General features: G+C 53.4%; 1 protein-coding gene across 1 annotated transcript in view; it reads left to right on the top strand.

Annotated features, from left to right (window-relative positions):
- Window positions 1–22,450, top strand: part of Ccdc40 (coiled-coil domain containing 40) — a 35,365-nt gene extending 12,915 nt beyond the window's left edge. The window contains exons 6-18 of the mRNA XM_052197246.1: window positions 234–391; window positions 508–630; window positions 732–853; window positions 5,140–5,383; window positions 5,473–5,655; window positions 9,310–9,555; window positions 10,609–10,822; window positions 12,026–12,195; window positions 12,385–12,476; window positions 13,074–13,194; window positions 17,857–18,045; window positions 19,951–20,109; window positions 21,425–22,450. Coding sequence (XP_052053206.1) covers window positions 234–391; window positions 508–630; window positions 732–853; window positions 5,140–5,383; window positions 5,473–5,655; window positions 9,310–9,555; window positions 10,609–10,822; window positions 12,026–12,195; window positions 12,385–12,476; window positions 13,074–13,194; window positions 17,857–18,045; window positions 19,951–20,109; window positions 21,425–21,673 — 2,270 coding nt within the window. The 3' untranslated portion in view covers window positions 21,674–22,450. The remainder of the gene's footprint in view (window positions 1–233; window positions 392–507; window positions 631–731; window positions 854–5,139; window positions 5,384–5,472; window positions 5,656–9,309; window positions 9,556–10,608; window positions 10,823–12,025; window positions 12,196–12,384; window positions 12,477–13,073; window positions 13,195–17,856; window positions 18,046–19,950; window positions 20,110–21,424) is intronic.
- Window positions 22,451–23,603: the final 1,153 nt, after the last annotated feature.

Raw genomic sequence — 23,603 nt, 5'->3', positions numbered from 1 at the left:
GATGCCACAGGTCTTTAATCCCAGCCCTTGGGAAGCAAAAACAGGGGGATTCCTGTGAGTTCCAACAGCCTGGTCCACGTAGCCAGCTCAGGAGCCTGATCCATGGAACCTGTTCCCGGCAGCCAGGGTTCCAAGAGTCTCCAGTTTCTCTGTGAAGGAAGAGGTCACAGGGCAGAGTGCTGCCCCAGGGGTCAGGCCCCAGGACGGGCACTGAGCAGCTTCCTCCCCCACAGTGGCCGCCCTGCAGACCGACATGGAGAGCCTGGCTCTGCACCTCTTCTACATGCAGAACATAGACCAGGATGTGCGCGACGACATTCAAGTCATGAAGCAGGTAGTGAAGAAGACGGAGGCAGAGAAGATGCATGCGGAGATAGAGAAGAAAAAGCAGGTATCCTCCATGAGCCAAGAAACCTCTGCCCACAGGAGGTGCTCGGCCTTGTGGCCATGGCGGAGAACTGACCTCAGCTGCGGACAGCTCTGCCTGACCTCCTCTCTTTCTCCCAGGACCTGTTTGTGGACCAGCTCACCGAAAGGGCACACCAGCTAGAAGAAAACATCGCCCTGTTTGAGGCTCAATACTTGTCCCAGGCTGAGGACACCCGGGTCCTCAGGAAAGCAGTGACTGAGGTAAGAGCAAGCCCCGCCTCCCCGCCCTTCACCTGCACCTGGCCTGGCCCTCTGTAAGCCATTGCTGCCAGCCATGTCCATGTCCCCCCCCCCCTCTTCAGGCCAGCACAGAGATTGACACCATTGTCATGGAGAAGAAACGCATCCTGCAGCAGTGGACCACCAGCCTAGTGGGCATGAAGCACCGTAACGAGGCGTACAGGACAGTGATGGATGCGTTCAGGTACCACCCTCGAGAGGGGCTGCCAGGGACCCTGTGGGGCCTGAGGATGGCCAGCAGAACCACTCCACGCAGGAGCATCAGGGCCCACTTGCATTGCCATATTTGGGTGTCCCCAGCACCGGGAGAGGCCAAGTTGCTGGGTCAGGCCTCCAGACAGGAGGTCAGAAAGAGACGTTTGTCAGTGGGAGACAAAGGTGCCCCTTCACTTTCCCCATCCAAGCAGGAAACCCCAGCCCTTCCCAGGTTGCCTCCCCACCCCCACCCCCCACCCCCAATTGTTCTGCCCCGGGGCCTCGTTCCTGCCAAAATCCAATTTCCACAAAAGGAAGGGATAACCAGAAGCTCCCAAGTAATGGGAATCTGATTCCAAAAGAGGCTCGCTCGCGGCTCACGGGCCGGCCCTCTCTACCCTGGCACCCACAGAGGCCTGAGCCACGACAGAGCAGGTAGCTGCAGCTGGCCTGCGAGGCACTGAGCGCTGGGAAGATGGCTCAGAGGTTAAGAGATCATGTTGTGCTTCCAGAATATCCAAGTTCAGTTCCCAGCACCCACGTCAGGCAGCTTATAAAGACCCGTGACTCTGGCTCCCGGAGGTTCAACACCTTCTTCTGGTCTCCTTGGACACCTTTGAGTGCACATGTACACACAGATGCACATACAGACACACACAGATACACAATTTATATATATACTGGTGTGTGTGTGTATGTAAAGACAGACAGAACACACACATATACAGAGACAAACAGAGACACACAGACAGATACACATACAGAGACAGACAGACACACACACACACACAAACATATAATTTTGTAAAATGGCCTGCCTAGCATGCACAGGGTTCAGGCTCCATTCCCTGCGGTGGGAGCCAAAGGCTGAGGTGTGTGTAGGAGAGGTGTGTGTGTGACGGCTGGCCGAGGCGTGTGTATGACGACACACTTAACAGACAAAAAACACAAGACAATTTTTACATGCATAATACTGGATTTTAAATATCCATTTCTGTTGGTTTTTTATTTTGCTTTTGTTTTTCAGTCAGCAATACTAAACCAAAGGTAGCTTTGTGGAGCTGTCCAGGGAAATTATGCTCAAAGGTTGCGTCACCTTAAATATACACAGGCAGGGGAAACAAGACCTGCTGGGTGGGTGCAGCCTGGTTCTCTGCCTGCCTGCAGTTCTTTTGTTTTTCTTTTTCTTTTTAAACGATTTCTTTATTACTATATGTGAGTACACCGTAGCTGTCTTCAGATACTCCAGAAGAGGCCATCAGATCTCATTACGGATGGTTGTGAGCCACCATGTGGTTGCTGGGAATTGAACCCGGGACTTCTGGAGGAGCAGTCAGTCTCTTAACCGCTGAGCCATCTCTCCAGCCCCTTCCTGCAGTTCTAGTTGTTGTTATTTGTTTGTTTGTTTGTTTTGAGCTAGTACATATGAGTGTATGTGTGTACGTGTGTGTGTGTGTGTGTAATCTGTAAAACAGGATTTCACTGTGTAGCTCTACCTGGCCTCCAAACAACTATGTACACAACTCAGTCCATGAAATCCCCCTGCCTTTCATCACAGGATGCTACCCTGAGCCTTTCTTCTCTGCCCAGCACTGTCCCTAAGTCACCTGAGCAGTACTCAGTCACCCAGTGTTTCCTGAGAGGCTCCCAGGTGCTTCCACTCAGGTGCTGGGGGTAGAGAGTTGTTACACTTCAGGACTGTATGGGCCAAAGGCTTGTTCTGACCGCAAGGTGCCACCACACAACTTTTCCATAATATCATCAAGTCAGGGGCTTCTGTCTTCCAACGCGCATACATCTGTAGTCAGTGCCAGAGAGGACTTTGACAGTCACACATGCTCAGTAGTACCTTAAAGTTTCTGTCATCTTGCATATTGTGTCACCTGCTAAGATCAAACCAGTTAGACCGTGGGGAAAGTAAACATCTTGTATTTTGTGGATTTGCTTGCTTGTTTTTGAGGCAGCCCCAGTCCGTAGCCCTGGCTCTCCTGGAACTTGCTCTATAGACCAGGCTGGCCTCAAACTCAGAGAGCTACCTACTTGCCGAGTGCTGGGATTAGAGGTGTGCACCATCCCTGCCAATACTCTGCATTTTAAAATATGCACTCCCAGAATGTCAGGTGGAGATTTTAGCAGTCTATGTACATACTAGTACACGTAACCAGTAAATGAGCCTCTGCCTCTAAATATAGCTGACATGCCAAGGCCCTGGAAGCTAGGAGGCCAACTTTTGATCACTTGGGCCTAGGAATTCAAGGCCAACCTGGATATCATAGTGAGACTATCCCCCCAAAATGACAGAAACAAACAAAATCGGGAGAGCCTCCTTGGCAGGCGCCAGCAGACCATGAGGACTGCTCAGTGTCTGGCCAGGCACTGTGGTGAGTTCAAGGCCAGCCTGGCCTACACATAGTGAACTCCAGACCAGCCAGGGATACATAATGGGGCTCTTAGAATTCTTGTCTTAAATAAGAAAGTTAAGATACTGACACTGGAACTGTCAGGACAAAAGGGAGTAAAGTTTCACACACAAATAATTTCAGCTTCCGTCCCACACGTCCCAGGATCCGTGTGTTGTGGGAGTGGCTTGTCTAGAGACGCTGGGAGTGAGGCTCAGTGCTCCGTGCATGCTAGGCAAGTTCTCTACCACTGAGTTAGAGCCTCATCTGTTCATCCGTCCGTCTGTCCATCCGTCTGTCAGTCTGTCTGTTACTGCTGAAGCAGGCCTTACTCTGTAGACCTGCTGGCCTTTAAAGTACAGCCAACTTCCTTCTGCCTCCCAGATGCAGGATTACGAGTGTGTGCCACCACGCCAGGTCAGTTTTGAGACAAAGAGCAATTGGAGTGACAGGCCTGCCCCACCCAGCAGGCTCAGCATCTGTCTTTTTAAAACCTGGGGTGAATTATGAGCTTTCCAAACCATGGAGGACAGAGTAGAAGCGGGCCCTACTGCCAGCCCCAGGCACACCATGAGCTATGGACTTCGGACAGGTGACTTAATGAACTGAGAGTCAGTTTGGTGCGTCCATCTAGAGCAAGGTAACATCATCCTGACAGACAGGCGAACCTCTCAGCACACCTGGCCCTCGGATTGGTTCCTTTCCCCCTTATAGTCAGAGCAGCAAAGACCTGTACACTTGGGTTCTCATCTGGTTCCGTCAATGGTCCTGTTGATACACTAGAAAATAGTTGTCAAGGGCCAGGCAGAAGTCGTGGCTAGTGAAACACGCACTATACAAGCACGGACCTGAGTTCAGCCCCACAGAACCGTGTAAGAAAGCCAGGTGAAAAGGTTTTATGAGGCAGAGTCTGTCTGTGCGGCTCTGGGCATCCTGAAGCTTGCTGCATAGACCAGGCTGGCCTCAAACTCACAGAGACCCGCCTGCCTCTGCCTCCTGAGTCCTGGCATTAAAGATATGTGTCACCACACCTGACTAAATATTTATTTACCTATGTATTTAGTGTAGATGGGTGTTTTGCCTACATGTATGTCTATGTAATGCATATATGTGCAGTATGCACAAAGGCCCGAAGATGTCTGATCCCCTAGAACTAGATGATTGTGAGCTGCCATGTGGGTGCTAAGAATCGAACCTGGGTCCTCAGGAAGAGCAGCCAGTGCTCCTAACCACTGAGCCACCCCCGCAGCTAAGGGTGCACACACACATCGCCAGGACCGTGCCACCACTGCGCTGGCATTCCTGGGCCATGTAGGAAAGGAGACTGAGCAAGCCAGGAAGCAGCACCCCATCACAGCCTCTGCTTCAGTCAGCTCCGGCCTACAGGTTCCCGCCTTGCCTTCCTTGACAATGGACTGCCCATAACCTGTGAATCAAACAACCCCTTTCCTCCCCCAGTTGCTTTCGGTCAGTGTTTTTTTCACAGCAGTGGAAAAGCTAACTTAGAAGACACGCATACAGAAATAAATAGCAGTCAAGAGTTGGCACCAGGGCTGGAGAGATGGCTCAGTGGTTAAGAGTGCTGACTGTTCTTCCGAAGGTCCTGAGTTCAAATCCCAGCAACCACATGGTGGCTCATAACCATCTATAAGGGGATCTGACACCCTCTTCTGGTGTGTCTGAAGACAGCTACAGTGTACTCATATACATTAAAAAAAAACTTCCAAAAAAAAAAAAGAGTTGCTGCCCAAATTATCTCTTCATGTGTGGTGGAATCCACTCAGTGAACCTCCTGGAAAACAACAGTGTACCCCAAGCCTCGCGTGTCTCGGCTGTAAGCAGCCTGCCTGTAACAGGCTTTCCTTTGGTTTCTCAGGGAGTGTGAGCATCAGGTAAAGTCCATAGACAGTGAGATCGAAGCCTACAAGAAGTCCATCATGCAGGAGGAAGAGAAAAACGAGAAGTTGGCACGCCTGCTGAACCGCGCAGAGACAGAGGCCACGCTGGTGCAGAAAATGACCACCCAGTGCTTAAGCAAGCAAGAGGCTCTGCAGACAGAGTTCAACACGTACCAGCTCGCCCTGCAGGACACGGAGGAGATGCTGAACAAGGGCTATGTGGTGAGCTGTGGGCCCCGACCCCAACCTCTGCCCTCTGCCAGCCCCCGGGAGGGCATCCATTGGCACGACCTCTGCGTGGCTCTTCACAGGAACACTCGGCGGTCTTGAGTGAGCTCCAAGTCACCCGCCAGGCTGTCCACCAGGAGCAGGAGCTACGGCAAAAGATGGACATGTCCATCCTGGACAAGCTGCAGGAACACGGGACCTCCAGCAAGATGACCAAGTACTTCCAACAGCTCCTTCGGAAGCTGCAGAAGGAAAACACCAACCTGGTAGGTAGCCCCAGCACACGGAGCAGAGGCCAGGCTGGAGCCAGAGACAGGAGCAGAGGGTTCTGGGGGCAGGGAGGGGGCTCATTACCTTGTTTCTAGCCGTCAAGGCAATACTTTCTATAGTTACTTATTTTGAGATAGGGTTTCTCTATGTAGCCCTGTCCGCCCTGGACATTGGTACATAGACCAGGCTGGCCTCGAATTCAGAGATCTGCCTGCCTCTGCCTCCCCAGTGCTGGCACTAAAGTTGTGGGCCATCACACCCAGTCCTGTAACTTATTTTAATTAATTAGTTAATTAACTTACTCTCTGTATAGAGAGAGATGAAGCCCAGAGTCCAGCTACCAAGCTGGTGATGCACGGAGAGCCCCTCACCCTCCTTCCCTTCTTCCCTAAGACAGGGTCTCATGTTGCTCCAACTAGCCTCATACTCACTGTGTGAGTGCGCGCGCTTGCACAGCATGTGTGTGCATGTGCATGTGTGTTTGTGTGTATGTGTGCATGTGTGTGCATGTGTGCATGCGTGCAAGAGTGTGTGTGTGTGTGTGTGTGTGTGTGTGTGTGTTTGAATCCTTGAATTTCTGATCCTCCTACCCAACCTCTTAAGTGTTGGGATTATACGCCTAGGCCACCACACCCAATTTACTGGGTCGAAGAGTTAGCTGCACACCCCACCCACCCTGCTCCCCAAGACATCTCTTTGTTTGCCTGGGCTGACCTTGAACTTATGCTGTAGCCCAGGCTAGGCTCAAACTTGAGATCAGCATGGCCCAGTTAGTCCCTTGAGCAGCAGGGATGACACATCCTGTTAATAATTTCTTACTGTGAAACACTTGGGGAGCCTGCGTGGGGTCCCCGGGTTCTGCCCTCCAACGTGGGGCGGGGGAGGGGAGGAGGAAGCGGGGAGAGAACAAGACACAGTGAAAACAGTAACAGGCAGGGTGTGGTGGCGCATGCCTGTAATCCCAATGCTCTGGGAGGCAGAGGCAGGTGGATTTCTGAGTTCGAGGCTAGCCTGGTCTACAGAGTGAGTTCCAGGACAGCCAGGGCTACACAGAGAAACACTGTCTCAAACAAAACAAAACAAAACAAAAAACAAAGAAAGAAAAGAAAACAGTAAGAGGTTGGAGTCCTGCCATCCAGGAAACCCCATCTATGTTTCTTTCCTTCTGCACACGTTTAGACACACACACACACTCATGCTAACACTGCATTCTTGTTAAATATCTGGTTCCAGGTCCGATCAAATACATTTTTTATTAGTTTCACTGAACCGTGACACAGTTCTATTTTATTTTACTTTATTTTCTGAGACTGGTCTCTCTGTAACTGGTTGTCCCGGGATTTACCAAGGAGCACATGGCAGCCCCAGACCCATGGCTGGCTGGGTGCCTCCACCTCTCGAGTGCTGGACTGAGGGGTGCGCCCACACACCCTGCTCATTTTTCCTCCTTCATTTCTTCATACAGTAGGAATCTGTCTTGGGTGCCCTGAGGAGGACATTGCCCCACCCGCTAAGGGAGCACTGCAGCTGAGGGCACGTTCTCTCAGGACGACTGCTCTGTTGTCTCCTCACACCACATAGTCTTAGGAAGAGAGTCAGGTCCCAGCCTGCCAGTGTGGGTCCACGCTATCAGCTGCCCCACCCCATGCAGATACACTCCCTACATCTTCAACCCCAGCCGCGCCATCCCAGCCCACGCTCTCTGGCTCCGTCCTGGAACCTGGGAGATGGGGAACACTGGGTGTGTGTTCCGTTAAGTCTTGGATCCTTGAGAACCGGAGCCTCCACACTCCATCTGGCTGGGGCCTTGGGCGCAGGCGGCCTCAGGCCCTGGGGGCTCAGCTCTTTCCTGTTATCTCGAAGGCGGCAGAGGACCCGACCTGCCCAGTAGTCAGCCATTGCTCCTGATGTGGCGGCTACTTGTCAGGAGTACATGTGGCTGTGGCCACCTGTTCCCCTGAAAGGACAGCCGCTTGTCCGGCAGCCTTGGTAGCTGTGACTCACACACGCCCTGGCAGGAGGGGAGCTTATGTCCCCTGGCACACACCCTGGCAGGAGGGGAGTCACGTGTCATGACTGGACACAGCTGGCAGCAGCTAATGCATACATATATGGCCCAGCTGCATCTCCTTGGAATGTCCTTTCCTTGGGAGCAGGGGAGGCATCCTCGAGGGAAAGTGGTTCCAGATACTTTTGAGATTCTGGGGAGCGTGGTAGGTGTGAAGTAGCCAGCCTGGCCCCACCTTTCCCGTCATAGATAGGACATGAACTACCACCACCTTTCCCCACCAGAGGGCAGTAAAGAGTCTTAGGCTAAGAACTGTGTATTACCAAGGTTTTCTAACAAAAGTAGAGCCCTTGAAAGGGGACATAAGTACTCAAAAGTCCTGTGCGCTGGTGACAGGTGCTGGAGGGAAGGAGCCTATCTGGGGAGAGGGTCAGACGTGGCAGCCACGCTGTCTGGAGCTGGTGCAGGAGGAAGGGCCGAAGGGTATCAATGCAGAATCTCATCATCAACTCAGGCAGCGCGGAAGTCCTGTGGTCCCCTGGCGGCCAGGCCTGGGTGGCAGAGAGTGGCATGCCACCTGATCACAGTGCAAGAGGAAGAAAGGTGTCATACCCTGAAAGGGATCAGGACGCTGCACAGCTGTTAAAAAACAGACAGCTTTAATCTCAGCACCTGGGAGGCAGAGGCGGGTGGATCTCTGAGCCTGAGGTCAGCCAGCACTAGACACTGAGAGGCTTTCTCAAAAAGAATTTTTTTTTAATTACATAAGAAAATGAGACAGGATCTGTCAAACTAAAGAGATTGGTGGAGTGTGGTCCCCCCATGCTCTCCTGAGGAGCACAAGAGGGCGCAGGAGGACATACGCAACACCGGGACGAAGGTAGGATTCCAGGTGGTCCTTCTGGTGGCTTTGTGACAGAATCAACACCACACACACACACACACACACACACACACACACACCAAAATTGTGCCCTGCTTGTTTAAAGGAAAATCAGACGTGGACAACTTGCTTTCTCCTCTGTTCTCCTGTCCACTCCTTCCCTCCTCCCCTTCCTCTCTCCGTTCAAGGTCTTACTATATAAACCTGGCTGGCCTGGAACTCAGTATGAAGACCAGGGTGGTCTCAGACTCACAGTGATCCTCCTACCTCTGCCTCCCAAGTGCTTGGATTAAAGACAAGCAGCAGCCAGGAGCAGAGACAGGCAGATCTCTGAGTTCGAGGCCAGCCTGTTCTACAGAGCAAGTTCCAGGGCAGCCAGGGCTACACAGAGAAACCCTGTCTCAACAAATGAACAAGCCAGCATACCAGCCCCCAACCCCCCCTTTTTTGAGAGAGAGAGAGAGAGACTGTCTTTTGTAGCCCACACTGACGCCCCCTCAGCCTCCCATGAGCTGGGATCACAGGCATGTGCCTCGGCACAGCTTTCTTTTATGCAAGCTGTCTCCATTGGGTAAGCACGCCCCTTGTGCTTTGAGGTGGTCCTTGCAGGTCCTCGAGATGCGAGGCCAGTTAGCCTCCTCCTGATTGCATGCAGGGATCTCTCTGGTATACCTGCAGGAGACTGTCAGGAGGGACACAGCAGGCTAGCCCTGCCAACCAGCGGAGAGCGCTCACATCTATTGCCCTCCATGCCCTCAGGTGACGCATCTTTCAAAAATTGACGGCGATATCGCCCAGGCCACCCTGGACATCACCAACACCAACTGCAAGGTAGACATGCATAAGAAGACGCTGGCGGAGCTGGACAAAGAGGTGAAGAGATTCAATGAACTGATCACCAACAGCGAGAGCGAGATCGTCCGGCGCACCATCCTCATCGAGAGGAAGCAGAGCCTCATCAACTTCTTCAACAAGCAGCTGGAGCAGATGGTGTCCGTGCTGGGGGTGAGGCACCGCTCTGCGCCAGGGCGTGGGTGCTCACAGACAGCGGGCACCTATCCCCCGCCCATCCCCCACCACGGCAGCAAAGTGTCCACGTGCGCATGCTCGGCCGCCGCCGTGCTGCCACGGTGGTCCTTGTACTGTGGTCACACGAGACCAGGAAGGAAAGGGTCTAGGCTGGGTGACACAGCTGCTCCCGCCTCTGTAACTGGAACAGAATTCCACATCATTCACACCTGGCGTGGGCCACCTTTTGATTTTGTTTTTCTGTTTTGTGGGCTATGTGTCCCTGCTGGACCTCAGCCGTGTGGCATCACAACTGGATTCTTTCAGTTTTCTTAATGGCTTGTGAACCACACAGACACATAGTTGGCGGCCTGGACTTGACCTAACTACTGCACCAGGAAACGTGGCCCTAAGGAATTTGAGGCCCCAGGCCTCAACTGTCTCCCAGGCACCTGTAACCCGAGGACCCACTATGGGCTTCAGCTCAAGTAAATCAAGCTGTCAGGGAGGCCCTAAACCTTGATGGTCTGGGCTCAGAGCGCAGTATGCAAAGTCCCCTTGTATACTGTGCCCAGTATACAGGGGTCAAAGCTGTGCCCACCCGGAGGACCTGGGACCTCCAGGCCCGTCAGGACTCGGGAGTCAATGCCTTGAATGATGGCTCTCCATAGCCCAAAAGGAGGCCTTCCGGGAGTTAGCTCAGTCGGCAAGGCAGTGCTTTGTCGTCATAGGATGTGGGTCCACCCCGCACCCACAGTAAAAGCCAGGCATGGGACCTCTGCACCCCAGGGCTGGGGAGGAGGCTGGAGGATTGCTGTGGCCTACTGCCCAACCAGCCAGTGAGTAACAGGTTCAGCAGGAGACCCTTTCTGAACAAACTAACCCTCAAAGTGGAAACCTGACCCTGAGGCTGTACGAGAAAGGCTGCGCGCGCGCGCACACACACACACACACACACACACACGTATACACACCCCACATAAGTAATAATAATACATGCACGCCTGTGGATCCAAGGCTCACGCCTCACTATGATTAAATCTCCTTCAGGGGGAAGAAGCCGGACCCCTGGAACTGGAGATCAAAAGGCTGTCGAAGCTGACAGAGGAGTTAAACACTGGAGTGGCTGAGGCGCAGATGACCTGGCTGCGACTGCAGCAGGAACTAGTCCAGGTCACGCATGAGCGCGAGGAGCAGCTGCTGTCCGTGGATCAGCTGAAGAAGGAGGTGCACATCATGGAGCAGAAGAAGCTTCGCATAGAGAGTGAGCCGGGGCGGGCGGTCTGGGGAAGGGACTGCACAGCACTAAGCTCCTCCGGCCACGCCCACGGAATCCCAGGCCAGGGCGCACACCTGTAACCCCAGCAGTCGGTGGGCGGAGGCTGTAAGTTTGAGGCTGGCCTGGGCTGCATAGAAAAGACCCTGTTTCAAAACAAAGGCAAAGCAAGCCACAAAAAATGCTGAAGCCACCTAGCCTGCCTGCGTTATTCACCTGTGCTCCCGAGGTCTGTGGAACTCAGACAGATGCAGCAAATCTCAACCCCGCCCCTAACTAGAGCCTTTTGTTCCCACCCACCACAGACCTCAGAAGCACAGTTGAAAACCCTTAGCCACCCCGAGCGGTCGGTCCTCCCTGGTTGACCCTGTGCTCAGGAGAAACGACCTTACTACAGCAGCCTCACCAGCTGTATCTGAGACCCCAGGGCCTGCCAAGGGTCACCACCAACATATAGCACTTCCTGGGTCCCACGTGGTCCCGTTAGGCCTTCTCCGAAATGTCTGGAGCGACCGTGCTTGCCCACATCCCAGAGATCCCACAGCACCCCCTCGCAGCCTTTGGCTCCTCACAGCTACCTACCAGCTGGGGAGGATCAGGTGTGCGGCTTCTGGATGCAAAGTCTCCCCACCCCCACCCCGTGCTTGAGATCAGCTGGGACAAAGACAACCACATGCAAAACCTTAGCTCTGAGCCAGCCAAGGACACTGGTTTGGGAATGGCAATGAACAGCTGAATTGTGTGTGTCCTGTAGCCTGCTGCCTTTTTTTTTTTAACCAAAAAAAAAAAAAAAAAGGCAAGAACATCTTTTGTCTTTCTCCTTCCCATCCTGCCTTCCCCAGATACCCAGAGCATCTGAGCCCCACGCGCGCTCCTGCTCTCGGCCCCGCCCACCTCCACTCTCTGCCCCGCCCACCCCTGCTCTCGGTCCCGCCCACCTCCACTCTCCGCCCCACCCACCCCTGCTCTCCACCTGCACTTCTGCAGCACGCGGTCCTTGCAGTTCCCTCCAGCGACCAGGCTCTGGAAAATAAAGTTCAGGAAGAGACACACACACCACCCCACAGCCTCCATCCATAGAGGGGCACCTGGTTGAGTCAGACCGAGCAGGGAGGTGCCACAGGAGCATGGCTGCTGCCTGCTGAGGACCCCTAACCCTTCACCGTCCCTCCACTTGCCTGTCCCCTGCAGACAAGATTGAGCATGAGAAGAGGGAGCAGAAGATCGTGAGCCGCCACATGAGGGACCTGGACAACGACCTGAGCAAGCTCAACATGCTGTTGGACAAGAACCGGTGCAATTCGGAGCTGCTGGAGCAGAGCAACGTCGTGGCGGAGACGGAGTTCACGCGCACGCTGAAGGTGGGTACCGCCCGCCCACTGCCCGCTCAGGCCGCGGCGGGGTGTGCGTTCAGCACTCTCGCACTGGGCAGCCTCCCAAGAGTGGCTCTGCGGAGGGATCAGGATATTGTTCCGAGGCCTTGCAGGTCCTGAGGGGCTCTAGGGGCCACAGCCCCGAGTCCTCCTCACAGCTCCCCTTGGTCCCCACAGGACGCAGAGAGAGAGACCATCCAAATGCAGGAAAAGCTGACCGAACTCTCTGAGGAAAAGGCCACCCTCCTCAACAGCCTAGTGGAGGCCGAGTGAGTAGGGGCTCAGCTAAAGGTCACCAGACTTGTGAAGAGTCTGTGGGGAGGGATGGCTCCACTGGGTTACATCTGAGCCCCAGGAGAACCCCAGAACCACCATACAGATCTGTAGAACGCCTCTCAGCAGCAAGCACCAGCCAGGCCAATGGCCTCTGGGCATTGAGCGGTTTCTTTATAAACTTTATAAAGTTAATCTAATTTTTTACGAAAAAAAAGTAGTAGCACACAAACCCAAGCCTGAGTGTTTTATATTATGACAAAGCATTGAGGGTAGAAAAGAAAAAAACAGGGAGCTGGCTCAGTGGATGAGGGAGCTTGCCCTGTAAGCACGAGGACCTGAGTTCAAGTCCCCAGCACCCATGTAAGCCGGGCATGGCCAGGTGTGCCACAGCCCCAGATGACAGAGCTCTGAGCTCATGGGAGAGACCTTGTGTCCTGAGGATACATGAAGAACACATTCAGCAGGAAACCCAATGTCCTCCAGCTTTGGTATGTGCACAGGTGCACGCCAAGCCCTGGGCAGAGGCGGGGTTTCTGTCACCCCGACTGAAACCCGCTCTGCCTCTGACACTGCCTCTTCTACCTCCGAAGACACCAGATCATGCTCTGGGAGAAGAAAATCCAGCTGGCCAAGGAGATGCGCAACTCCGTGGATTCTGAGACGGGGCAGACAGAGATCCGAGCCATGAAGGCCGAGATCCACAGGATGAAGGTGAGTCATCCCAGAGCCGCGGGCACAGGTCGTCCGTCTGCGGCACGTCGGGCCACCCTGCCCGTGGCAACCGTTGAGGTCCCCGAGGGGGACCCCGCTGCTGCACAGTGACTACATTCTAGCAAACATGGCCACAGGCTCTGTGCCCCACTCGCCTCTCACACCAGGATCTGCCTGCACTGTGCAGAATATAATCCTAGGACAGCCAGGGGATGCACGTCACCGAGCAACCAAGGCCCTCTGACCTTTCCAAATACGGGTTGTAAAGCCTCGTTTCCCAGCCCGCTAATCCCACAGCAGGACCAAGAGCCTCTAATGCCACAATTTGAGGCCAGCCTGGTCTAAACAGCAAGTTCCAAGCTAGCCAGAGTGTGACACAGTGAGACCCTGTCTCAAACAAAACAAAAAAAAAAAAAAAAAAGCTGAGAAAACCAGGTCCAGAGGGCCCTTATCCCATCTCTGATGTGTAGCTCGATTTCACTAAATGACAAGTGACCATCAGTTTAAGGTTCAAGTGGCTAGAGAGATGGCTCCGTGGTTAAGATCACTGACTGCTCTCCCAGGGGTTCCAGGTTCGATCCCCAGCACCCACACGGCAGCTCATGACTGTCTGTAATTCCAGTTCCTAGGGGTCAGGCGTCCTCTAGTGACCTTCATAGGCAACAGGCATGCAAATGGTGTAAAGACACACATGTAGTCAGGATGCTCATATACATAGAATAAAAGTTTAAATTAAAAAAAAAAAGAAAAAGATCAGGGCTGGAGAGGTGGCTCCGCAGTCCCAGAGGTCCTAAGTTCAATTCCCAGCAACCACATGGTGGCTCACAACCATCTATAATGTGATGCCCTCTTCTGGTGTGTCTGAAGACAATGACAGTGTACTCACAAACATAAAATAAATAATTCTTAAAACAAAATAAAAAACAACCTGAAGATGAAGCCACTTAAAAAAAATAGATCAACTAATCAATTAGATTAACTAATCAAAATGATACCATTTTCCAATGTACCTATTGCTGCGTAAAGGCCTCTGGCTGTTGGCTGCTCTCTAGCTCGCATGCGTGAGCTGAGCATGGACGTAGCGTGGCATTAAAGCGCTCGTGTAGGAGTGATGACTGCCAATTTGACAGGACCTGCCATCACCTAGAAGACAATGCCTGGGAGTGCCTGCAAGGCATCACCTAGATCAGGCTAACTGAGGTGGCACAAGTCACCGGGACCACGAGCCCCTCTGTGGCACGCACTGGAGTCCTGGATTCAATACAGGAGAGAGGGAGACCGGCACCAGCATCCCCTGCTGCCTGTGGGCAGCGTGGCCACCCAGCCCAGCCCCTGTTGCCATCCCTGCCAAGACAGACTGTAGCCCTCAGAACTGCAAGCCAGAACAAGGCCCTCCCCCCCTAAACTCTTTTTGTCAAGATATTTCATTACAGCAAGAAAATAAGTAATTAATACATCTAGCATCCATAAGATATAATGACAATGACCTCTATTAACACCTGTAATCCATCCCAGCGTCCAGGCAAGGGAATATTAAGTTCAAGACCACCCTCAACTACATAGTGAGACCCTGTATCAAAAAGAAAAAAATAGCCAGGCAGTGGTGGCGCACGCCTTTAATCCCAGCACTGGGAGGCAGAGGCAGGCAGATTTCTGAGTTCAAGGCCAGCCTGGTTTACAGAGTGAATTTCAGGACAGCCAGGGCTACACAGAGAAACCCTGTCTGAAAAAAAAAAACAAAAACAAAAAAACAAAAAAACAAACAAAAAATGTTTTTAAAAAATCCTCAATTTCCTATTCAAAGCAGGGAGGGGGGAAACCAGGGTAAGGGGATAACACTTGAAATATAAATAAATTTAACAAATAAATTAAAAAGATATTCAAAGCATAGGCAGGCTGGATATGGTAATCCCAGCACTCAGGAGGCAGAGGCTGGAGGATCAGGAGTTCAAAGTCATCCTTAGCTACAAAGAGAAACCAGATTAAGTTTGACCTACACAAGATCCTGTCTCAAAAGAAAAGCACAGAAACTATGATTGTTGCAGCAAACTGGCTCCCCATCGCCAGGGTGGGGGAAAAGCTGAGGGGCTCCTCCCGCCTCTGCCTCCAGGATCTCAGCTCACAGGAGTCAGTGCCTCCCTCCACACGTGCAGAAGGCTGGGTTTGCTCCACCTCCACAAAACCCGCATGCACACTCTTCTGCAGCTCCTGACAGGCAGATGCAACCCCGGCCTCAGCTGTGACAGGCAGCACTGCTTTGGCGATCGCTGGGGCCATTTCAGTCATAACTGCCATCTGATCTACCAGGTGACCTTTACCATGTTCCACACCCTACAACACAGAGTCACTGAGACCACCAGCTGGGCGTGCTGTGCAGCGGTGAACCAACGACACGTGCTTTCTTTTTAAAAAGATTTTGGTTATTTCGAGCTAGCTGTAGTCAGCACTTGGGAGGCAGATTTCTATGACTTCAAGGCCAGCCTGGTTTAACAGCCAGCACTACATAATGAGACCCTGCCTCAAAAAAAAAAAACGTGTTTTATTATTTTTGATTGTGTGTGTGTGTGTTCACATGGGGGTACATGCACGTGTACAGGCTGAGGAGACCAGAAATGGCAGACTCCCCCGAAGCTGGAGTTATAGGCAGTTGTGAACTGCTTGACGTGAACATTGAGAACCAAACTCCAGTCCTCTGCAAGAACAGCAAGTGCTCATTAACAATGGAGCCATCTCTGCAGCCCCCAGCCACTCCCCAGCCACTCCCCAGCCCCTTTGGTAACTGACGTCGGATAAATTTGGTAACTGACGTCGGATAACTGGTTCTTTCATCTGGCTGTTCACCTGTGTCTAGGTTAGCACCGAAACCCCTTCTTCCAGGATTGATGTCTGGCCACCCAAGGCACACTCTGTCCACAAGTCCCCATCATATTCTCCTGTAACCCTAAGTCTGTCGTCACTCCCCCACCCGCCCCGTTTCCGGTTCCTCCTACACTCCGCTTTCCTGTGCTGAGTGGAGTTTTTTAGACGCAGTGAGGGGTCCCCAGAGAAGCAACCCAACAGGACATATGTCCAGTCAAGCTCCATTCTGTCAATAATGCGAGCGCCTGCTCCAACAATGTTCCCATAAGAGACCTAGGAGGGCCAGCACCGACAGTCAGCCCCGATCCACAGACTGAGGAGCCCGTGCAGGTTCATGTCCACCTCGGAACACTCTACCCCACCGCAGCAATGAGTGTTTACATCAGCCACGCCCACTAAGGAGGCTGGTTCTTCTTGGCTCAGTCTACTGCTGCGCATGCTCGCTCATGACCGCTTCTACAGGCTGCCCCACAGATACAGTCAGCTCTCGGGGCAACCCTTAGGCCAATCAAACGAACGCATAAAAGCAGATATTTAAATCTCCTATCCCTTCCTAAAGCCTAGGTGACCAGAGGTTGTATATGAATCCTCAATTTTTAGGAGGTCTGTCAGATTACGCATGCGCGTGTCACGTGAATGTTCCTGTCACCTCCTAGAAACCAACACCAGTTCCGGGTGTTGTCAGTCGTTGGCACTTGCACTTTTATTGCCTTCTGCTTTGTTTTACGTGTTTGTATGTGTATGCACATCTGTGTGTGAACACTGGTATGTGTTTATGTGTGTGTGCTTCTGTTCGTGGAAGCCAAGATTCTCAGGAGCATCGGTCACTCCCTTTGAGACAGGGGCTCCCATTGGCCAGTGGGTCCAGGGGTCCCTCCCTCGCATTCCCAGCACAACCTCTCTAGCATACATGGCCACACCTGACACTTCCGTGTGGGTTCTGGGGATTAAAGGCAAGCCTTTACTCTTCTGAGGCAAACACCTCAGCTGAACACCCCGCCCACTCCCTCTTTTAAAAATTCATCCTCATTCCTACTAAAGCCTCACACAATTCCATATGCTTATTTAAACCAACTACAAATACCCCCTTGTGACTCCAGGCAGTTCCCTTGCAGTCCACGGTCCGTTCTCACATACCCTGGCCCCCAGCTCCCGGCCCCAGCCCCTCCCCAGCCAGCTTCTTCAAGAATTACTGTTTTGTCCCATCCAAAGAGTCATGACACTGTTCACCATCACCACCACCACCACCACCCGCCCGTCTCAGGACAGATTCCACTGCCCTCTCAACACACCTGGCATAGAACCTGGCACCTCCTCTTCCTCTCCACTCCCCCCACACACACACACACCCCGCCTGTGGCCATCCCCTGTACCATCTTTGAGGATCCATACCACCACGCGGTGGGGCCGTGGTGGCGCACGCCTTTAATCCCAGCACTTGGGAGGCAGAGGCAGGCGAATTTCTGAGTTCAAGGCCAGCCTGGCCTACAGAGTGAGTTCCAGAACAGCCAGGGCTATACAGAGAAACCCTGTCTCAAATTGAGAGAGAGAGAGAGAGAGAGAGAGAGAGACAGAGAGAGAGACAGAGAGAGAGACAGAGAGAGAGAGAGACAGAGAGAGAGAGAGAGAGAGAGAGAGAGAGAGAATTTTCATGCCATCTCCAATGTGAACGGTCCCCCCAAACTCCTTGAGGCCCCCCCGCATGCCCGACGCCTCACTGGCCAGTGTTAAAGGCAGATGACCCTGGAAGGGTGGACCACCCACCCTCAGCGTCCCCCTCACCCCTCCGTCCTGCATCCCCAGGTTAAGCATGCACAGCTACTGAAGCAGCAGGAGAAGATGATCCGTGACATGGAGCTGGCTGTGTCCCGCAGGGAGACCATCGTCATCCAGGCTGAAGGGCAGAGCAAGATAGACAAGAAGATGATCACCAAGACAGACTTCCACTACCAGCAGGGCGAGCTGCGGAAGAAAATCAGGGAGATTCACAAGGTACAGCCTGCTCTTCCTCCACCCACCCCCCACTCACCCGGGACCCCGTGATGTGAGCCCTGGCTACATGTCTGTCTTAGAGGTGGGGCTCAGACACAAGTTAGGGTTCATCTTCCCTCACTGCATCTCCATCCACCACTGGCCAAGGCACCTGTCAGAGCATCAGCACTCGCCGGGCGCTTCCAAGCACACTGACTGAAGCCCCTCTTGGCTCTGTCACTGGGAGTCTGTCTTGGGTCCAGGAGACTGTCCACACTGGGCACCACCCAGCACAATGCGAGAGGCCACTTCCTGCTAGCAGGAACAGACTCTAAGCATCCCGAAGGAGCCTTGAAAATAAAACTCCAGTACTCAAGAGGAGATGGAGAGACAGGCGGATGGGAGTGTGGCTACTTCCTCCCTAAAGGAGGGCGGCTAGGCCCACAACTCAGGGCCCACTCCCCTCCAGGCCAGGGCCCTGGGATGAAAGCTCCCAGTTGTCCTGAAGCTCCCACTAATAGACCCTCGGGCCTTGGGCATATTTGGGACCTTTAAAAACCTGCTGGGAGAAGCAGAAGCAGCACCCACCTCCTGGGGAGGTGGATGGTCACGTGTAACAGTGTCTGTAAGGTGGTGGCATTAAGGAGATGCATCATGATCCTGACATGGAGCTGGCTGTGACCCGCAGCTTCCTGCGAGCGTGACCTCAGCCCCACCATCCCCTCATGACGGGCCATATCGTCTCACCTGTCTGCCTCAGCTTACTGACCTGTGGGATCTGCCTTACAGAGCCACCCAGAGAGCTAAGCAGAGAGCTGAGAGTCCCTATAGGACAGGATGCATGACACGCACACCTTCGAGTCCACCGCTCAGGCAGAGTCAGGGGACTTGCCTCAAGTTCAAAGCCAGCTCAGGCTATAAATGAGACCCGGTCTCAAAACAAGAGAAGATGTAACGGCCTCTGTAGAGCACATTCTCTACAGGATAAGCTCAGCTAAGCAGAACCGTTCCTGCAGACAGGCGTGACTAGGAGCATCCAGAGTGAGGTGCCACAGAGGCCTGTCTCGGTCTTCATTCGCCCAGTGGCCTCTCCTATTCTTCAGCTTCAGGATGAATGTCTGACCTCTCCACCTGCCTTAGCTGCCTTCTCAGTCCCCGCCAGAACCTCTGTCCTCTCTGCCCCACACCCAGAACCAGGCATCCTGGGCCTTGCATCCCACTGGCCCCATGCAGCAGGGCCTCTACCTCCTTCCACAAGCCCCTCTCCAAGTTCTGTGTCCCCAGGAAGCCCCTAAGGGTTACTGTTTGTAGTTCACCATTACCCAGACGCCCAGTCAGCCACCAAACACTGCTAGTAACTTCCTCGTCCTGATGATGTCACTTCCCCCGACGGCCCCAAGCTTATCCCTGCCTCTCCGTCATGATCACTCCCAGGGAAGCAGTGTCCCATTTGAGCTCTGCAGAGGAGCCCGGCACCATGCTGACCAGCCACCTCCTACCGTCCTTCCTTGCACTTCCCACGTAGCCCCATCCCTTCCTGGCATCAAAGTCCCCACATCCCTGGGCTCAGTCAGACCACAAACTTACACAAGCTGCTTCCCCTATGTCTTCTGTGAAGCCACAGCCTCCCTAGTTTGCACTGTCAGCCTCTGGGCCCTGCTGTCTCAGAGCCCAGCCACCCCCCCCACCCCCCAGTATAGATTCTATAAGCCCTGTGGCTGTTGGATTCCTCTTTGGGAATCGTGGTGGTTTGGATGCGATGCCCCCATAGTCTTATTGCAGTCATAGGAAAGTGACTGGGACAGGAACTCCCCAAGCCCCCCAGAACACATACTCTGGGGCACATGGCTGATCCTTAGCCAGTGCCTCCATCCACCAGGTTCCGTGGGTGCTGGAGCCCACCGAGTCCTGTATTTCCTCTCCTAGGCCACAGATGATTGCGCCAACACCATCTTAGAACTCGAAGAGACCCAGAAGCTCCTAAGCAGCTCCCTCCAAGAGAAGCAGCAGTTGCTGTCAGAAATGCAGGGCGATACCGATGTTCTCGAAGAGGAGATCAGCCTGCTCACCGTTCTCAAACGGCAGGTAAATATCCTGAGAGGTCCCTGGGTGTCTTAGTCAGGGTTTCTATTCCTGCACAAAACATCATGACCAAGAAGCAAGTTGGGGAGGAAAGGGTTTATTGAGCTTACACTTCCACATTGCTGTTCATCACTAAAGGAAGTCAAGACTGGAACTCAAGCAGGTCAGGAAGCAGGAGCTGATGCAGAGGCCATGGAGGGATGTTTCTTACTGGCTTGCCTCCCCTGGCTTGCTCAGCCTGCTCTCTTATAGAATCCAAGAGCACCAGCCCAAAGGTGGAACCACCCACAAGGGGCCCTCCTCACTTGATCACTAATTGAGAAAATGCTCCACAGCTGGATCTCATGGAGGCACTTCCCCAACTGAAGCTCCTTTCTCTGTGATAACTCCAGCCTGTGTCAAGTTGACACACAAAACCAGCCAGTACACTGGGCCTGAAGCATTTCAGGCAGGGTGACCACCCTAGGAGAAGCCTGTGGGTCCCCAGGCAGAGATGGCCCTGCGTCTGGCCACACTTTTGGCTGATGACAGCACCACGTACTTACCCACCTGTACATCCTTTGCGGGTTGTTCATACCATACAACATCTTGGTCTCTGCCTGCTATTTGCTGGGCACCATTCTGGATGCCAGGGAGCCAAACAGAGCAAAGTCCCTAGCTGTACTGGAAAGTTCAGTCCTGGGGCACAAGGACGGAGGATATCAAAGTCTTACAGTAGATGGAACCGAGGGGCCGAGGTTTTGAGAGGAACAGCTCAGGAAGGCCATGTGGGAAATGTAACAGAGTCAAGACGTCAAGGAGGGGGGAGAAGAGGAAGCCATTCATGTAGGTGGGGCAGTGCGGCCTAGAGGGGCCTGGGGCCAAGAGGGGCCTGCCCAGACCACACTGAGCCTTGCAAGGTCCGAGATACTGACCTCCGTAGATGGCAGGGAACTCTAGGTCTGAGGGTGAGCTGAAATCAGGTGATCCCTCCCCCTAGCTCTGGGACAGCATGGGACGGAACATCGAGGGTAGATTGCAGAGGCATGGCAAACCTGAATCCCAGTGTCTGAGTCTGCGTGTAATTCAGAAGCTGCCCCAGTGGCATTTCCAGCTGGGCTGAGTGTACCTCAAGTTCTCAGGGGCGCATCCAGCACCAGTCCTGACAAACTCCACCTCGGAATGGATGAGCAAGGTTCCCACCTGGTATAAGGCCCCTCCTTTCGGGTCCTGGGACCCTCAATACCACCTCTTCTCTTGGGCATCCCTTCCAGAATGGGTTGGGGACCGGAGTCCTCCTGACCCGTGAGGCAGGACACTGGGTTTCTTTCCCACCCAGAACCTTCTGGAGATCGTGACCCTGCAGACCCGGGCCAAGCACCTGCAGGCCGCCGTGGACGGGAAATACGTGTACCTGCACCGCAACAGCAAGTCCCAGCAGATGGAGCGCAAGCGCCTGAGCACACGGCTGACCCAGCTCAACACCGTGCTCTCCCGCGTGCAGGAAGACTACCCCCAGTACCAGGAGCTGCTGCAGAAAATTCAGCAGAAGATCACCACCAAGCTGGAGTCCCCAGATCCCTCCTAGACAGCACCTGGCCCGCACCTTCCAGGGCTGTCTTGGAAGCAGACCCCGGGGGAGTCGCCCCGGGTTCTGAAAAGCCATGTGTCCCCTAGCACGACACCCTGTCAGGCCAGACACGTGAGTCGTAGCCTCTCCGCTGTTCACACCAGGTCAGGTGTGATGCAGCCACCCCTTCCCGATGCTTTGAGCATGCCTACGGAGGCACTACCTGGGTGTGGAAGCAATCCACGCTCCTGTGGGGCTTACCCACCCTGGGAAGACCACCCTGTTGGCAGTTCTAATCTGCGCCCAGCACCTCTCACTGTCCTGGGGAAGGCCCTCAATTTTGTAGCGCAAGTAATGGAGAGAGGATCCCAAAGAAGCCAGGAACGACAGACTGTTCGAGCCTTGGGAACGCCTGCTCCAGCCCATCTGAAGCCCAGAAGATACCCTCATTCTCCACCCCACAGAAAGCTCAACCTTCCCCTACCCCCACCTCCCGGGATGCATTAAATTAGATTGGACCCCACCCAAAGACCAAAGCCGAGGACCCCAGGAGTCCAAGGAGAGCAAATGTCTGTGGAGCAGAAAGTACTTCAGTAAGGCGACACCTGTCTCTCATCCACTGACCTCCGACCTCTCTCTTCTTCATCTCTGCTTCCCCTACCCTGGGATTTCTGGTCTCCAGCTGCCTTTTTGCTTGTGTAGATGCGAAATGGAAAGCATCCTGTGGTAAAATTTCATTTTTCAACTTTAACAGCAGAAAAAAAAATAAAGTTTACAAAAGCTGTTTCGGTCAAAAGAGTTAAGGCATGTTTATCTTAAGATTGATATCTAAAAGCAGCCTAGGGGCTGGGGAGATCCCAGCCCTACCCACCCCACCCTATTCATCCCCGAACACATCAGCCCCACCCACCCCGCCCTGGACACACCCACCGCCAGCCAGGCCTTCTCCTGTGCTTCTGTTTAGAAAGTGAAAGCTGGGCTGGAGAGATGGCTCAGAGGTTGAGAGCACTGACTGCTCTTCCAGAGGCCCTGAGTTCAATTCCCAGCACCCACATGGTGGCTCACAGCCATCTGTAATGAGATCTGATGCCCTCTTCTGACATGCATATATATATACATATATATATATATATGCAGAGCACTGTGTATAATAAATAGATCTTTAAAAAAAAAGTGAAAGCTGGAGCCGTTTCAATTGCACACCTGTGCGTGCTGGCTGGCCTGTTTTAGTTTCCTGATAGTCTGACAGCCCTAAGGAACTAGGTTCAGCTCCCTGTCCCCAGTACCAATTAAAGAGACAACTACCAGTGAACTGCGGAGAAAGGGGTTGAGCCAGTATGGCCACTTTGAGAAGTAAAACAAATCAATGGGAATGGAACAATTGGGTGGGGTCCTGCTGTGAGGTCTGACTCTGACTAGGACAGAAGATCTGTGCGGTAAGCATGCTCCATCACAGTGTGATCCTGTCTGCTAGGAGTCCCCTGCACAGCAGGGGGTTTCCCGTCGGACCCCAGAACAGGCACAAGCCACGCTCAAACAGCAGTTCTCACAGAGAGATCCGTTAGTCAGAGAACAAGGGTGAGTGGCTGCTTTCTGACTCGGGCAGAAGAGCATCAGCAAATGACTTTGCAGGTGTAGTGGGGCGGGGGGCACAGGTTCAAGACAGGGTTCTGTACTGTTGGCTGTCCTCAAACTCACTGTACACCAGGCTGTCCCGGAACTCACAGAGCTCCACCTGCCTCTGCCTCCCAGCACGGAGATCAAAGGCCTGTGTTGCTGTTGTTGGCTGCTGGTGTAATTCTTAAGAAAAGGGGAGGACTGTGTTAGGATGGGCTAGCGTGAGGTGGTATGATTTGATTTTACATGTTAATTCCGTGAACCAAAGGGGGCTTTGGATTGCAGGGCTTCGCTACTTTATAGCTGGCCCTTGGCAGTCAGCCTCAGGCAG

The sequence above is a fragment of the Apodemus sylvaticus genome, chromosome 10, assembly GCF_947179515.1.
Source record: "Apodemus sylvaticus chromosome 10, mApoSyl1.1, whole genome shotgun sequence".
NCBI classification, from domain to species: domain Eukaryota; kingdom Metazoa; phylum Chordata; class Mammalia; order Rodentia; family Muridae; genus Apodemus; species Apodemus sylvaticus.
This window is presented reverse-complemented; position numbering and strand designations above follow the sequence as displayed.